The following is a 17,941-nucleotide window of genomic DNA, read 5'->3' as shown; positions in this document are numbered from 1 at the left end:
TTTAGTGTAGCCTACAAGAATATAAATGATGCAAACATGGAACATTTCTCTCTCTCTCTCTCTCTCTCTCTCTCTCTCTCTGGATCACAAATGGGATCACATGAGCATTATCATTCATTGTTCAAAGTTTATGTTAAATTTGTTAGAACAATTAAATCATACGTCATTTTGTTAAATATAGAACATGCAGTATAGACTAATACACATTTATTCTATATGCTATTATAAAGTCGATATTTTTTACCCATAACATTTTATTTTGTGTTCCTGATTCCAAATGCTTCAAACGTATAGGTTCCACACAAGGCAAGTTAGCCTATAGCACAGCTGAGTTTACTGGTCATACTCAAATAACCTAAAGGTTAAACTAGGTTAACCCATAGGGAAAATGCTGTCACTTGTGTGCTTGCAGTTTTGCAAAAGTTCACAATTTGATCACGTGATCAAATTTATTCTCGTACGTTCACAGCTACTGAAACAAATATAGCCTTTAGTAGGTACTCTTTGTAAAATAAAAACTCGGCTCCTTTCCTCAGCGTTGGTGAAACAGGATTTTGCCTTATTTCCACACTCTTTCTGCCCCCATGTGGCCCTCACCGGACGCTCGCACGTACCATGCAGTTCTCAGAAGCTGAAGTGGACGCACTGAGAGCTGAGAACAATATCATCATGAGTAATGTGGCACAATGGGGCTAGAACCACCCTTTAAGAAAAATTTGCTTTTTTCTGGTCCCACTTTATAATCATCATCATCATCATCATCATCATAACAAAAACATTTATTTTTATATTGATGGATCAACATAATTTGTCTGAAAAAAAATAATAATAACGTTTGTTTTAATTAAAATTCCTAAAAAATAATAATAATAATAAATAAATAAATAAAAGATGGCGAGGGGGCCTTTTATACCCAACACCCAGAGGTAAAATTCCGCCTGAGGATTATAGTAGCCTAATATATAGGGGCAATGTTATACTGTAGGCTACTATTGCAAATATGTAAACTTATGCAAATACTTTTGATACAGCAAGATGCTTTTTTGAATAAAACATTTATATAATGCTTATTCATAAAAACACATCAGAAAAGTGTGCACCATTTCCCTTCAATTTCAATCACATTTGCCATTTCAATGTGAGCCCAGTTTGCACATTTATAACAAATCTAACAAATTTATATTAATAGCAAATATCTTCCCCCACTTAAGAATTTTTTTATTATTATTTATAGGGTTTTAGCCCCAGCAACATGTGGGCTTTTACCCCCAAAATATTCTTTTGATTATTGTACAGCTGTTGAAAAACATTTGACTTAATCACCTTGAACAAAACTGAAAAATGATGAATACATATTTTGTCTCAAAATAAATGTGATAATTTCAGTTTACTTAACTGCTGTACATAAATGTGCAGCAATTATTAAATGTTAGGTCAAATTACCTAAAAATGTACCTTTAGACATTGCACACAAAGACCTCATGGATCAGGAAAATTTGCAGTGCAGTCACAAACAGGTATTTAAAAAAGTGCTGTGGTAGTTTTTGTTGCTATTTAGTGTTTTGGGATGAAATAAAGTCAAAAGTGCCTTTACCCAGGGGGACCTTTAGCTCTGTTGTACCCTATAGGCTACTGTATCTTTTAAAATTGAAACTGTAGTGAAATACCTAATTCTTTCCAAATTCAGAAAACGTCATCATGTAATGTTCACCCTGTCCCAGCCTTAGAATAATGGAACACAATTTCACAAATGCTGTAGCCGACACCTGCAGCAAGCATATTAACTTTGTTTGTAAAGTTATTAGGAAAAACAACGTTTCATTCATCAGGAGCAAGAGTCACAAGAGGAGGTGGCAAAAAGGTCCTCGTATGCAGGTGGAGAGAAGGCGCTGTCTGCTGTAGGCCTAGTTGTTTTTCCCTCTTCCTCTGAGCTGCTGTAATTCCTGCAATGAAACCAGGAATGTCAAATAATTGCCAATTGGTACTATTTTGTGCATATAATGAGGTGTCTGTCGAGTTACTTGAGTTACTTGACACTATTAGCATCATTGTATGATTTTATTATAATGAGAATGACATGAAAATGAGTAATATCAGAATGTTTGTTAATACGAGCTTTTAAATAGCTACAAAGGCAAATGTTGTTTTGAGAAATACTGAGTTTAAAGTGTAATAACACTACCCATTTCAGCATGGGTCCGCTCTCACATTCCCCTAAACCCCATTCCCCCTGTTTAGTGATTTATTGTTTTTTTTGGAGGTAGATCCAGAATGCAGCCCAAAACAAATATGAACACACAACAGTGTGCTGTATGTGAATTATTACAACTAAATTATTTATTAGAAGACAACAGTGAGTTTAGGCATTGTGCATAAGTTTCATTTTAAGATTAAATTACATAGAAAAATTATTATATATACCTATTTGAAGAATAATGTTTATTATAGAAGAGCCCAAAATTGATGTACTTTATCAGTTTCATTAAAGTGAATCTTTCTGAATAAGCACTTTGTCAACTATACTTTGTTGTACCCTTCACAATATGCATTAATGAATCCATCCCTTCTACAATGGAAATTAAAGAAATAAGCCTTTGGCTTGTGTTTGTTCATCCTCAACATTTTATTTGTATTTTTTATTATTATTATTGTATTGTTTGGTATAGTGTATATATTATCATTATTGTACATTTGGTAAAAAAATAAAAAGATGCCCCTCAAGCAGAAAGTGATAAATAGTCATTACAGTAATATCAGCTTGAGCTAACAATATTAAAGGGTTAGTACACCCAAAAATGAAAATTCTCTCATCATTTACTCACCCTCATGACTTTCTTTCATCTGATGAACACAAATGAAGATATTTCAGCTCTGTATGTCCATGCAATGCAAGTGAATGGGTGCCAAAATGTTGAACCTCCAGAATCCACATAAGGGCAACATAAAAGTGCTCCAGACGACTCTGGTGGTTAAGTCCATGGGTGAGAAACAGATCAGTATTTAAGTCCTTATTTTTTTTTTTTAAACTATAAATTCTCCTCCCTGCTCAGTCAATCTCCATTTCACTTTCACTTCCACATTCTCCTTCTTCTGTTTTTGGTGATTCACATTCTTCATGCATATCGCCCCCTACTGGGCAGGGAGGAGAATTTATGATAAGAAATTACTTAAATTTTGATCTGTTTCTCACCCACACCTATCATATCGTGTCGTAACACATGGATTTCACCACTGGAGTCGAATGGATTACTTTTATGCCCCTTTATGTGGATTTTGGAGCTTCAAAATTTTGCAATGTGAGGACCTATAGAGCTGAAATATTCTTCTAAAAATCGTTATTTGTGTTCTGCAGAAGAAAGATAATCATACACATCTGGGATGCCAGGAGGGTGAGTAAATCATGAAAGAATTTTCATTTTTGGGTAAACTATTCCTTTAATGCTGCTTCTAGACTGTAGCTCCATTTATATTTGATAATGTTACACTGTCATCCAACTTAGTCACCAGTACATTGCACCTGCATCATACCTGCTTTCCCTTTGTTCAGCCGTAGCATTGTCATGTTCACTGGAAATAAAAGCAGGGTTTTCCATGGGATACACACTGTAATACTGTGGTGGTGTGCTCACTGTAACCGCTATTGGTTGGTGACTGGAATGCAAACCATTAACAGGGCCCAGACTTTGGTCCTGTACCACAGAGGCATATGGTGGTGGGATGTACTGGACTACCGTGGCCCTGTGGAAGGTAATGGGCTGATTGAGTCCAGTGAAGACAAACGATGGTCCCGAAAGGGGCGGCAGAGGGTCTGTTTCCGATGTTCTCTCCCCATCATTCTGCTTGCAGGCCTGGCAGGAGAGCATTCGGAATTTGCAGACACTTATGAGAACAAACGTACCTCCTACAGACAGTAGAATGGGCCCCAATAGCTGTGTCCACTCTGAGCTGTGATTGACATTGTAATTTGTCCACCCCATGGCAGTGAATGTCATGCCAACCAGAGCCAAGAAGACTCCAGAGAATAGTAGTGTGGCACCCGCTTTGTCTCCATCTGACACCTGACTCTCTGTACAGCTCGGTGCTAAGCTGGGCGTCACAGAGACAACATTAACAGAGACATCACTGGAGCTTTGGTTGCTGTTCGAAATGGCATTACAAACACCACCAGCTACTGCATCACTTGAATTGGCAGCAATGTTTGTCCCATGATTCCTACGTTCCGTTATGCTCTTCCAAAAATCTTGAACACCGGAACGTTTCATCTGGCCAGCACCACACTGTTCTCAAATGGTGTCTGCAGAATTCACAGGATTCTTGTGTTTGTTTCGACTCTAAGTTAGGATACTCAACTCATCTGTGTCTGGAAAGCCTTTAAGAACATTGTGTAACTATTTTGGGATATTGGTACATAAGCTTAGTTAACAGGTAACAGATCATTTCTGCTATGCACGAGTCTTGACAACTCTATGACAACACCCTGTCATAATATTGGTGTGAGCACTGAAATGTAAAATCTTTTTGTCGCATGGCAGGCCACATGCAAGAGGAAACTGGCAGGTTGAAATTTAAAAAAAAAAAAATGTAATAAAGATTACCAAAAACTTCATTACTGCCTTTTTCATCAGAATCAATTGATCCTGGATTTGTAAGCCACCAAATATTTGAGTGGCAATAACAGGGCTGCTGTAGTAGGGGACAACAATGTGTGGCTTTGCACTCCAGACTAAATATTAATCTGTAGTGTAAAGTATGTCCAAAATCACAAAGAACAAATTCAACTGCAAAAAAGCATACTTCTTAATTGCTTGGGCAAATGTAAATGTTTTATAGGTTTTTGTATTATTAACAGGGATATTTTTGGTGTTTAAAACTTTATATTAATATTACTGTAAAATAAATGTTTGCTGCATTTACTGCATATGCCTCATTATACACACTTCTGTAGTATGATCAGATTTCAAGAAAATTGGATATACTGTCTATGCCCAAAGGAAAAGACACACACCCTGTGAAATGCTATCAGTCCACATTGTCAAATACAATTTCACACTGTTTCCTCCCAAGAGGCGATGTTATACATTACTTATCAGATACATGCACCACAAATATGTGACAGTAATTTTTGCACAAGTTAGAAAGCCTTTTCAAACACACGGGGATTGTGTTGCAATAGCAGTTTCACTGAGAGCTTTAGCAGAGAGAGAAAGAAAGAGGGAGAAAAAGAGCTTTGTTTCACACAATATCAAAACGCAATTCTTCATCACTTTTACTTTTTCAAAGCTCTCTCTGGAGTCCTAACGAATTTGCTTAGCAAAACAACCTTTCACACAGGGCACTGCATGACCTAGCAAATTTAAACCAGGATCCAGTTCAGCAAAAACACACAGTCACTTAGTCACTGTGATGAAGTGTTTACTTCACAGTTAACATTTTACTATGGTACCTGTGTAATTAAGTTACATAAGAATTATATGCACTTTTATTTTTAAAGAACACATTTTTTTAAATGTGCCTTTACATTTTCTGGTGTGATGCATTTATTAACTTTTTTTTATTATTATTAAAATTGTATATTGCAATGCCTCCACATTTGTCAAAGACAAATTATTGTCTATACAAGGAATTTATCTTAAGTATGAGCCAACAGAACTGCATTTGTTTTTTATCAGACTGATTAGAGGGTTAAAAGTGGGGGGACCCTCAGCTCCTGAAACAAAGACAAGAAAACACACTGAATACCAAAATACAAGTACACATTAATAACATAATATAATCATTTCTATGGATCAGTATTTTTCTGACAGACTTTGCTCTTGCTTTGCTTTTACTTTCATGTACGTTTTATGCAGTTTCTTATTCTTTTTTGTTAACTATACATACAGCTACATGCATCAGTTATTTTTTATTAGTATTTTAAAACAGTTATTAAATTGTTTTTATTATAAAATTATTTATTTATTTTTGGCGGCTGAAATCTGGATTCTGGCACAGTTGTGATCCAAATATGGCTGCTTTCTGGGGGAACAGGCTTAATTGTCAGTGAATTTTGGCTTTCTGGCACAAGTCTGCTATACCTCTGGCAAATATGTTTTGGGCCAGTGATAGGCCGTAATTCAATACATTATCTGGGCCAGACTTATTTTGCTATCTGGAACTGGTTGCTCAAGATACATGAGTGAATCAAATGAGATAGCAGAGTTCATGCGCCAGAACTAAAGACACTAAAATTCAATTGCAGTTTCAAGTTTCAGCATTTCTCTCCTACTCACATGCACACACATGTATGTTTTTTTTTTTTTTTTTTTAATGAATGAAGGATTGTAAGAAGTAGATAAATAGTGATAAATTCCTTTTTATGAAACTGAAGGTCAAGCAGTGTGTTAGAACAATCCAGTGCTGCAGACTTTGTTTTATTTGTCTTCACAAAGCAAGAGGAGACACCTGAGAGACATTTAGGAAGTGAATAGATCTGCAGAACAAGAATGTTTAAAATCGACCCGGATTTCGGGCTTGACACACTCTTTCAATTAAGCCAAGTCCAAATATTTATAAGGAGAACATTTCCTCTCTCTCGCTCTCTCTTTGTGATCATTTTGTGTGTAGTATGCATGTGAATAACAAATGTGTGTGCTAGTATGTGTGTGTGTAGGCTATGTCTACTAAAATCAGAAGACTGTTTTATATCTGAGTATTCAAATAGCTGAAATACTGTCAGTGTCAATGCTTTGGATGAGCTACAGTAAATCTTTGTTAGAATCTTCCTTTTATGTTTTTCTCTAGTCCTCTTTATTGACTTTTAATGCTTTTGGATGATGTGACAAGTTTCTTAACGGAATAGTTCATTAAAAAACAAAAAGATAATTCTGTCATCATTTGCTCACCCTCATGTTGTTCCAAACTCGTATGACTTTCTGTCCTCCATTGAAACAAAAAGAAATGTTATGCAGAATGTTAGCCTCAGTCATCATTCACTTTCATTGCATCTTGTTTTTATTTATATAAATATATATATATATATATATATATATATATATATATATATATATATATATACAATATAAGTGAATGGTGACTTGGAGAATGGAGGCTGTCATGCTGTCTATCATCTTTTGTTACACATAAACAAGAAAGCCATATGGGTTTGGAACAACATGATGGTGAGTAAATGTTGACAGAATTTTCCTTTTTGGGTCATTTTCTGTTGTATAACTCTGCACTCTGGATTAATTATTGCTTAGGCTGTAATTCCACACAACAGTCTCTCAGTTGTGTACTAACATTAACGACCTTCAGTGTCTCATTGATTCATTCACTGACAGCTCTTAATGATTAGCCAACAAATTGAATAATTTAATCTTTGCAGCTGTGGATAAAGTATCTCAAGTCTTGACTTTCAAATTTACCTCATCTCCTCTGTCTGTGCTGCATCACAACATATTCATGTACATCTTCTACAACCAGTCAAATGAGAACTACTCCACCCATCTTTTTCACCAGTGTCATTTTGTTTCTGTTCCTCTCATTCATTCATTCATTTATTTGTTAATTGAAAAATCAGAACAACTTCATGTGAATTATAAATATGTCTTATCAGTGGCAAATCCCTGAATTAGTTTTTTTCTTTTTTGGTGTGGTCTGGTGCAGACAAAGTCCCATCATCTTTGCTAGGCAGACAGTATAGTACAAAACTGTGGGGGCTGCTCCTTGGGAGTTAAGATGTCACCATCATCCTCCATCATGGCCCCCGACCTTGTGACAAATCGCCCATGACGTGACTTTTCTCGCCAGGCACGGAAGCCTATTCTCTCATTCCCTCGCATCTCCCATTGACTCCAGCCTGCCTATCTCCTATACTGGCTGTCATAGTATGGAGTTAAATATGTGCCAAAATTGTATTTTGAGCATGCAAAATGATATTTCGAGCACACAAAAATGTTCTGTGTGCACAGGATGAATTTTTGAGCATGCAAGTTGTTAATTTGAGCTTAAGAAAGTAATTTTGCACACACAAAAATGTTTTGCGTGCACAAGATGATATTTTGAGTGTACAAAAAGTTATTGTGTTTGCACTTGAAAGTTTTGCATGGCAATGTATCTTCTTGCAAAAATGAATACATTTTTTTCTGTGTGCAAGATATCACTCATTCTCTCTTCTTTTATGCCCTCAGCATGCACTCGGAACTTTAGAATGCTCATTTGCTTTTCTAACTGTATTTTGACAAGTCCCACCTGCTACGTCAGGATTGGCTAATAGAAGCCGCTTAAAAGCGCTCTGCAATTGGACAGTTGAGGTAGCTACAGCAACCATGAACAACTCAATGTAAATGTAGCAGAAGAGCCAACAGGCACAATGCTCCAATTTCAGTACACACTTTATTTATTGTATGCAGTTATCATTACAAAAGGTATTTACCTCATGGATTATAGACATACCAGGAATACTGTAAGGCTTAATTTACTGTAATATAAGTTTATCCTAATACAGTAGCCTGGGTTCATGCAATGCTAAGGATTTCTTTCTATTTTTTTATTTTATTTTATTTTATTTTACTTTTTGCAGTCTCAAACAATTGAGGTTCAATATATTGTACATTTAATTTACCCCAAACTATGACAGGAGACATAAGTAGTCTCTTTTCTTCCATTTCTTCTCATTAATCAATTTTGCCAGAAGGGTTGTGATAGAATTCATAAACTTAATAAAAACAGCATACTGAACGTTTCAAGATACTCCACAGCTTTGAAATGCAAACATAAACAGCTTTTCGAATTTATTATCAAGAATAGAATGTTAATATAGGCAATATTTATAATATTCATAATATTTATAATATGCAAGGCTGTCATAGGAGAAAAATAGGAGAAGACACACTAAAGAAGGTGGACAAAATAACATGTTTATTAAAGAAAATAATATTTCATATAATAACAACAAAAAGAAGGTTCAGTGGTTGCTGATCCATGGTAAACTGTAATCTGGTCACATTTATTTTAATAAACTGATCTCTCATAATATCATTTGGGATAGACAGAAGTCAAATTAAGTTCCCCCAAAACTACACTATTATGTTTGTCTTAAAGAGTTTTACACATGGGAGAGATTAAATGAAAATATTTCAGATGAAAGTGTTAGCTAACATGGTCAAGCTAATAGCTACGTAAGTGTAACTTGGTAACCTAGATAACCAAATACTAGCCAAGAGAACCATTCTAAGAGAGCTAGCCAGATTGTTAGCTAGCTAGTAAGCCTATTGGGAGTGTACAGACTAAAAATATATATTTCATAAAGGTGAAATTAAACAAGCAGTCAAAGCTATGAGCGCATGCAGAGTGGGTATGAGGAGAGAGCGAGTGAGATCTTGCACATGCAAAAAACAATGGAGTTATGTAAATTTCAGAATTCTATGCAAATTCACATTCAAATAAACTTTATTCAAGTGCAAAATTGATTCTTTCCAAGAATATAAATTGCTTTACAAAACTGAGTTCACAAACATGCAAAATAAATTTGTGTGTGCTCAAAATATCATATTGTGCAAAATATAATTTTGTGCGCGCAGAATTGTGGCACACATATAACTCCATACCATAGAGGGTATGTCCCATCCTATCACCACTATGATTGCTTATCTATTTTTTTCTTGCTCAGTATTGAGGAACTGTTTTACGCCTCTGTTCAAAAATCTGCAACTTTCGAAACAGTGCGGAGAGAGGCATATATGGAATAGAATTAGGAAGAAGGAGAGAGACAAGGAGAGAAACACAGAGAGACAAATGTTGCAGCCAGTCACAATGTCTGATCACAGTAAAATTCCAGCCAGTCAGCAATTGGCCAATTGTATCAATTCAAGCCTGGAAATGGAATGTGCAAATTTTTACCACAAAATATATTTTCGTCTTGTCTTTCATTTATAAAAAAAAAAAAAAAGGCAAAAGTCACGGTTACAGTAAGGTAGTTACAATGGAAGTGAATTAGCCAGTTCATAAAAATTTCAATACACACTGTTTCAAAAGTATAGCTACAAGATGGACACATTATATGTGTTCAAATGATTTAAGTGTGATAAAATTGCTTACTAACCTTTTCTGTGTAAAGTTATATCTAATATTACAACTTTGTGATGTAATGCCAGTAAACCTTGTAATCTGGTAAACATAGTAACACCATTAAATCCCTTATTTTATCACATTAAAATCATGTATCACGTATATAATCACATTGAATTTTGACGCCTTTTGGCTAAACATTTGAAACAGTGTGTATTTTAACGTTTAAAGGGATAGTTCACCCAAAAATGTCAATTCTCTCATCATTTACTCACCCTTATGCCATCCCAGATGTGTATGACTTTCTTTCTTCAGCAGAACACAAACAAAGATTTTTAGAAGAATATCTCAGCTCTGTAGGTCCATACAATGCAAGTATCACTTATTCAGTGAATCAGTCATCAGAGCTTTGTAGCTCCAAAAATCACATAAAGGAAACATAGAAGTAATCCATAAGATTCCAGTGGTTAAATCCATATCTTCAGAAGCGATATACAGTAATAGGTGAATGAGAAACATAAAGATTGAAGTTCTTTTTTACTCTAAATCTCCACTTTCAATTTTACATCTGAAAGTCACACATGGTACCTGTTTAATTCCACTTTCACATCTGAAAGTGAAAGTTAAAGTGGAGATTGAGTAAAAAAGGACTTAAAAATTGTTCTGTTTCTCACCCAGACCTATTATATCACTTCTGAAGATATGGATTTAACTACTGGAGTCTCATGGATTACTTTTGTGTTTTCTTTGTTGGATTTTTGGAGCTGCAAAGGTCTGATCACCATTCACTTGCATTGTATGGACATACAGAGCTATTATATTTTTCTAAAAATCTTTATTTATGTTCAGTAGAAGACAGAAAGTCATACACATCTGGAATGGCATGAGCATGAGTAAATGATGAGAGAATTTAAATTTTTGGGTGAACTATCCCCAGTGCCGGTCCTATCCTTTTGGGGGCCCCGTCAGTATGTTTGTATCATAAACTTATGTTCGTAAGATAATATCTTTGACAGGGTGGGGGCACCCTAACGGATCGGGGGCCCCCCTAAGCAACTTGCTTAGTTTGCCTAAAGGGAGGAATGGCACTGACTATCCCTTTAAGACTGGTCCCATTCACTTCATTTGAAAGTGCCTCACTGTATGCACATTTTTCGCTTCTTTTTTTAAATAAATAAGTCTAAATTATATTTTGTGGCTATCAAAATTGTTGTCGATTTAGCTTAACTTGTATTGAACCTGGAAAATTCCTTAAAAGAACATAAGTGAAAAGAAATCCTATAAATAAATAAATCCTGTAAAATCCTATAAAAAGTCTATTTCTCGATCATTCACTTTCTCTATTCCTATGTGGTGGAATGAGCTTCCAACCTCCACACAATCTGCTGATCCCATTGTAACATTCAAGAACCAGCTGAAAACACATGTCCCGTGAGCACTTAACTAATTCACACTAAATGCACTTACTATTTAACAATAATAAAAATCCTTGTCTGTCTTTCTTCTGCACTAGCTTACTACTCCAACCACTTTGAGAACTTGGCAGTGCAATACTGCAAATATTGAAATATTGTTGACTGCGAGACAAATTGCTTGTTATGCTTGTTAAGCATCTACTAAACGACTAAATGTAAATGTAAGTACACTTTCCAGTCTACTCCAACCACCTCAGTGGTTGATTTTAAATTTGAAATTGGTTTGTATATACAGTATATATAGGGTTTCTTTTCACTCATGTTCACCCTGATGAAGGCCTGTGTGCCAAAAAGCTTTGGTCTAAATAAAGTCAAAATTCACCATTCCAAAAGTTTAGCTGATTTTACCTTCTAATAGTGCTCTGCTATTTCCATACATTTGTTACATAGTGAAATTGCCACCCAACACACACAGATAATCATATTTACTATACACTACCCCTAACCCTTACAGAAACCTGTCAACTTTATTAGATTCAAAGCAAAAAGCATAATTTGTCCACTTAAAATGTCCTCGGTTTTCAATGTTTTACTATACATGAAAACATTTCAGACATTTTCAAACATTTGGCCTTCACAAGTATTACTAAACCTGCACAAACACACACAAACCCCATCAAATTCAACAGAATTCTTTCCATGACCAGACCTAATTAGCCATCGCAGCACCAGCGAAAGGGTCCATGGCTTCAATAATCACCTTGATGAGTCAACAAGACCAAGTGAAAGCAAACCGAGATGTAGAGGTGTCACTGGACAGATCACATGGAACTAAAACAAGGTTTCTATTAACACATCTTTCATAAAATGGATTCTAGAGGGTGAAATATGAGCGATTGGAGAATTTGACAGATCTGAGATGTTATGAGGCAAGCTCTTCCAGCACTGTTGTTTTGGGAGACCTAGCAACGCCTGAAGAAGGAGGAGCCGGCAGATATGGTGGGAGATCAAGAACGATATTAGGTGTGGCAAGGAGAGGAGGAATAGAAAGACGGTGCAAAATGATAAATGTTCTCAGAATGAGAAAAGAAAAAGAATAGTCAGTTGATAGGAGAGGGTGGAAACATGCAAAGATATAGAGAGAGAAGCCAAAGGATAAAAGAGGAGTAAATGAGGGGAACAGTGTGAGATGAAGGAGAAAAGCAAACACATTTTTAAGTTATGAAGGTCCAACTAGTGTGTTTGTTCAGATGGTTTTGCTCATGCTGAAGGGGGGGGCGCTGGATCAAAAGGCCATGTCATTCTGTAATGGAGCATAAACGTAAGTGATGCTGCTCCTGCTCTCTCCTTCTTTAATAACTCAACTCTATTACCCCACAGAGTCTCTGAGAAAACACAGCCTGTGACAACATCCAAAGAACATTTTAAATCAGTTAGCTAAAAGTCAAAAGACCCTCTTCTCTTTCACCTTCTATATAGAGCATACCATCTTTAATTAGGATCACTTTTTAATCCACACCGAGACACTGATCCACATTGATAGTGCATTGATTGCCGTTGATCTAGGGTTCGGGTTTCCTCTTGGCAGAACAAGTCTCTGGCAAATACAGTAGCCAACAGATCAGGTAGAGTACCACATTAATTTTAATAGCTAAAGGTGTGTAAACAGCAATTCAGATCAAGAACTGCAATCAGGATTAAGCAGGTCTGTTGTAGATCAAGCTGTGAAGCGTGCAGAGGACTTTTTTAAAAGGGTTCACATAGGGGTCTACAACCCTGACACATACGTAAACACACAAAACACACACACACACGATGTGCATAAGAAACCCGAATGGTTAGCACATGTGGGTGAGTTTTATTTCACTTTTCAAGGAGCACTGGAAGTGCAGCAGATGTGTTCAGAAGCATGACTGTGTAAACACACACATGCACAAAGCACAGAGAGCGTACCAAAGCATATAACTCACTGTGACTCATGTATGAATAGATCAGAACATTGAGTTGGTTTATCGTTAAATCTATCCATACTTTTTAAGACTAGAAATCAACCATCAAGTGAATGAAAAACAGTGAGAACAAATACTATCCATGGAAAAAAGATTGAATATTCAGTATACGTTATGAACAAATCAGAACTGCATCTGCAGCACCCAATTATAAGAGAAACTGTATGCACTGTGTTGAGAAGCTGACTGAAGAGGACTGCAGTTCCTTTAGTAATAGAGGCAAGACAGACACACATATATAACAAGGTCATCCAGAGGTCAGTGCATAAATGGTGCATGCAAGTTTTTTGGGGGGAATGCTGAATAAATAGTGACCGTGACTTCTAATTGCTTATGCACAGTCTCAGAATTTTCAACCTTCCCTATTTGTTGGAGAAATTGGCATACAGAGGGGAAAGCCAATGGTTAAGTCCAATCATCAAAGGCCAACCTTTCTCTGAAATGATTCAGATAAAAGGCATTTCATAAGCAACTGACTTTCTTCACTGTGTAATAATGACAAAAGGAGGTATTGTTGGTGGGAAATTGAGCAGGAGCTTTTATATATTTACCATAAAGAAAGCATACATTCAGTTTAGAAGAAAATAAAGAGACAAGATTATCTGCATTCTGTAGTATTTCTTATATTTGTATAGATTTATATATTACACATTTATTACAGACACAGAGCATCATAAAGCAGAGAAAATGGCAGAAATATTTGTAAAAAATGTACATTGTGAGTAAAAAAAAAAAAAAAAAAAAAATCACTTACACAAATCTTTTAATGTGCCATTGAATGTGGACATTAAAAAAAGAAAGAAATTAATAGACCTGTTTTTTTAATGCTCCAACATGACTTTCATGTGATGGCTGTAAAGGCAGCAAGAACCAGCTTGCTATTTACACAATTAGTTCATGCAAATTCACTATAAGAAGCCAATGTTGTACTATATTTGGATGCTATGTTCATCAGCTGATTTCTGCCCCTGTATACTCTTAATACCTACACCACAATTCATACCAAATACACATTAATAAAAAAAAAAAAAAAAATAAAAAAAAATAAAAAAAAAACCTTTACATAAATGGGTGAAGATTCTCAATATAAAATCTGCACTTTGTTACTTCACAAAACGGTTAGGCTACTGTTGAAGAGAAAAAAAGTTCCCGGTAAAAAAAAAGACATTATTCTAAAGAATGTCATTGTTTTCAGATTCATCAAGATCCTTCATTTTTAGCTTTTAATGTTTATTAGTGTTTTTCATTTTAAGGTACAAATGGCACCTGCTATCTCTGGGATTGGTGTAGCCCTTGGAGAAGTGGTCCTCCACAGAGGACAAGGCAAATAGCCCTTTCATGGGGGAAAGACAGGGTTTCCCCAATGAAACCACTGTCTTCTACTGACCCCTTAAAGCACTTTGAATGCTCACCACTAGGTTCTGGCACATAATGAGACAGAATAACCTTGGTGGTAATAAGAAGTTGATGAACTGCAGTGGTACGAAACTAAACAAAAGTATATAAAGACATAAAAGTGATAAAATCCATGGATTTTAAGAAACTCCCAGGAGTTACAAGAGTTTTCTGTAACTTCCATTGGCTCATTGCATCTTGTGCTTTTCAATATGTATTTGGCAAATCCACTAAAAGCCATTAATTGGATAATTTGAGCCATACTCTTAAGCAAAACTTGTTCTTGTTAATATTAACATGACACCCCCCCCAAACACAGATGTGATGGTACATTTGGTGAAAACATACACGTAGTGTCCCTTACAGTTACACTCAATTGAAAATTGGTAGTCCATTGGTAACAAACTACACCGAAAAGCATGCATGCTTGTAATTCATTTTAAGAATATGCTGATTATTCACAACATTTTGGTCTGTTCAACAAGGATCCCTCCAAAATTTCAAGAGTTTTTACACCAGGTCAGTGTATGCCTTTAGTATAATCTCACAGTGATCATTATTTGCTGGATTTTTGGTAGGATTTATGCAGATTTCCACATCTATAAGGCCTGAGCATTTTCCTAAAAATTGAAATTGACTTCAATTGGATAATGTCTTTAAACGTGACACAGTCCTTTGAAGTGAACTGTTTGGGTAAAGCACTCTAAAGGAGTTTGAAGGACAAAGGCCAAAGTATTAGCTTGATTTCCCTTCAATATCCCATCAGAAAGTATAGAACTGAACAGGCACTTAAAAAATAAAGTATGAGCAAAAGTCGTGAAAAGATAGAAAAGGGGAAAAGAGGGATTCTTTCATACTAAAACATGTAAATGTTTCTGTACAATTAACTAACAAAAGAGGCACTGAGGTCAGTGTATAAGTTTCCTTTTGCTGTTACACAAGACAACAAAACTAACTTGTAGATTCTCTCTTAAAAATGTTAAAGTGAAAATGGCACAAAACTTGAAAAAAAAAAAAAAAATCCATGAATTTTGAAAGCTTATACCTTCATTGCACATTCAAAATGAAAAACAAAACATAGAAGTAGAAAGGAAAATGGAATCCTATCTCTCCTTTTTTCCAATTTTTTTCTCCTTTTGATCTTTATATTGTAACTGACTTTTGGGTCAATACAAAGGAGAAGTTAATGCCTTACAAATATCCAGAAAGACTGTTTTTTTTTTTTTTTTTTCCTTTTTCTTTTTTACTTAGATATGCTGTATGTTTATACAGTACATATATAATTCATATTACAAATTGTTAACTACACATTTCAAAAGACAAACACTACCGTTCTGACTTTATAAAAGTCTGAATAGATCAAAAAGTATCAAAGATTAATGATTTAATTCACCAATATCCTGACATTCCTTCTTTTTACTTTTCTATTTTATTTTTACACAGTGTTTGATACTCAGTGCTATGTTACTGTAGTATAAAAATCTCTCGTCTCCAGAAAGGTGCTTCATTGGAACTGCATCATTCAGGACATGGAGAGGAAACCGATGCATGAGAGGCCTTCACCCAGACAGCCCTCTTTTTCCATTCCCTCTAAAGATCCCCCATAAATATAATTCAGAAACAGCAAGAGAATAAATCAATGAACAGAAATGGACCTCCAAATTCCCTGCATTTGAGAGTGGATGGGCCTCTTCTCAGGTCTCAACAGTCTGCCATATAGCGGCCTGTCAGTGCACACACACATACAGGTATTGATATTTTATCTTCTGTAAACTCTGTCATTTTCAATGACAAATCTATACTGAAATCAAAAGATTTTTAATAAAAACAGGCATATGTTGAGAGCATATAGGCTGTTTCAATAAAATATAATCAAATACTCTTGCATGAGCTCTAGTGCAAGTCCAAGGTCATGCTTACCAGTGGCAAATCTCTTCTTATTGAGGGAGAGTCGGTAACCAGAGCCTACAAGTTCCATGTCTACACCTGACAGAGTGCTACCCTCGCTGAAGAACTGAACAGCCAGGGTGGCAGGGATGGATGGACCTTCGGTCAGCTCAAACTTTGCCCTTAAAGAACCAGAGCCTGTCACACACAAACACATAAACACAGTCCACATCATAATGCTATAATTTACTTTGTACCAGCTGGCCTTTTAACTTTTATCACATCATCATAGAAAAGGTGCATTGTGGAATCTTTGGGAGAATGGCTTTCATTGATGAATACCATCATGTGTAGACATAAATGCCAGTGTTACTATAAAAATCATTTGCAGCATTGATTCATACCAATTTGTCTTAATAGTGATGCCATTTGTTCATACCTTCATTTTCAGACTTGTCAGAGATGTCAGTCAGTTTCCATAATGATTTATTCTGTTCCGCATTCCTAATTCAAACACAGATACAAATTTATTACAATTATATTTAGGTGTTGTGCATTGTACACTGATAAGCCACAACATTAAAACCACTGACAGGTGAAGTGAATAACATTGATTATATCGTTACAATGGCACCTGTGAAAGGGTGGGATATATTAAGACAGCAAATTAGCAGTCAAGATATTCTGTGTTCGTGTGCCTAATCAATCCAACTCACCAGATGGCGTTGGGGAGCGACTGCATGTTGGTAACTCCGCCGTTGACGGGCACTAACACCTGAATGTTGGTAAGTGCTGCAGGGGGCTGCATGGCTTCTGGGTTGTATCGGTAGTCCACCCGCAGGTCTGTGGTACTAGGGCTGCATTTCCAATACACTACGAGGTTCAGGGGTGTCGACTGAATTCCATTTGAACATACCTGAAAAAGAAGATTCAAAAGGTCATTAAAGGTCAGTGCTCACCACCTCAGAACTACGGGTGTAGCTGACATGATCATCAGCCTGATTTACACAACACTAATCAGGTGAACCAATGCAGGAATGGGTCAGTGACTTGATGCTTATTTTTTGTTTGTTTCGATCTATTAAGTTATTCAAAAATATAAAATGCAAATCATATAAAAATGACCTGAATACATTTCGTCTGTGATAAATGTATTTTACATTTCTGGATTAAAATACATTTTGATTA

The 17,941-nt window shown here is 35.8% G+C and overlaps 2 protein-coding genes across 4 annotated transcripts in view; both read right to left on the bottom strand.

The window, feature by feature from the left end:
- Positions 1-250: 250 nt before the first annotated feature.
- On the bottom strand, positions 251-4,262 carry LOC127439796 (transmembrane protein 174-like). Its single transcript, XM_051696007.1, has 2 exons — positions 3,529-4,262; positions 251-1,943 (listed from the first exon to the last, which is right to left on the bottom strand). The coding sequence occupies exons 1-2, from the start codon at positions 4,260-4,262 to the stop codon at positions 1,826-1,828; spliced, it is 852 nt and encodes a 283-aa protein (XP_051551967.1). The 3' UTR covers positions 251-1,825.
- A 9,816-nt stretch (positions 4,263-14,078) lies between these two features.
- LOC127438464 (F-BAR domain only protein 2) overlaps positions 14,079-17,941 on the bottom strand; it is a 64,574-nt gene continuing 60,711 nt past the window's right edge. For all 3 annotated transcript variants that reach the window (XM_051694075.1, XM_051694093.1, XM_051694084.1), the window contains 4 exons: positions 17,470-17,669; positions 17,193-17,257; positions 16,787-16,951; positions 14,079-16,590 (listed from right to left, as the gene is read on the bottom strand). In XM_051694075.1, the coding sequence (XP_051550035.1) occupies positions 16,568-16,590; positions 16,787-16,951; positions 17,193-17,257; positions 17,470-17,669 (453 nt within the window). In that variant the 3' untranslated portion in view covers positions 14,079-16,567. The remainder of the gene's footprint in view (positions 16,591-16,786; positions 16,952-17,192; positions 17,258-17,469; positions 17,670-17,941) is intronic.

Source organism: Myxocyprinus asiaticus, chromosome 4 (assembly GCF_019703515.2).
Source record: "Myxocyprinus asiaticus isolate MX2 ecotype Aquarium Trade chromosome 4, UBuf_Myxa_2, whole genome shotgun sequence".
Lineage (NCBI taxonomy): Eukaryota > Metazoa > Chordata > Actinopteri > Cypriniformes > Catostomidae > Myxocyprinus > Myxocyprinus asiaticus.
This window is presented reverse-complemented; position numbering and strand designations above follow the sequence as displayed.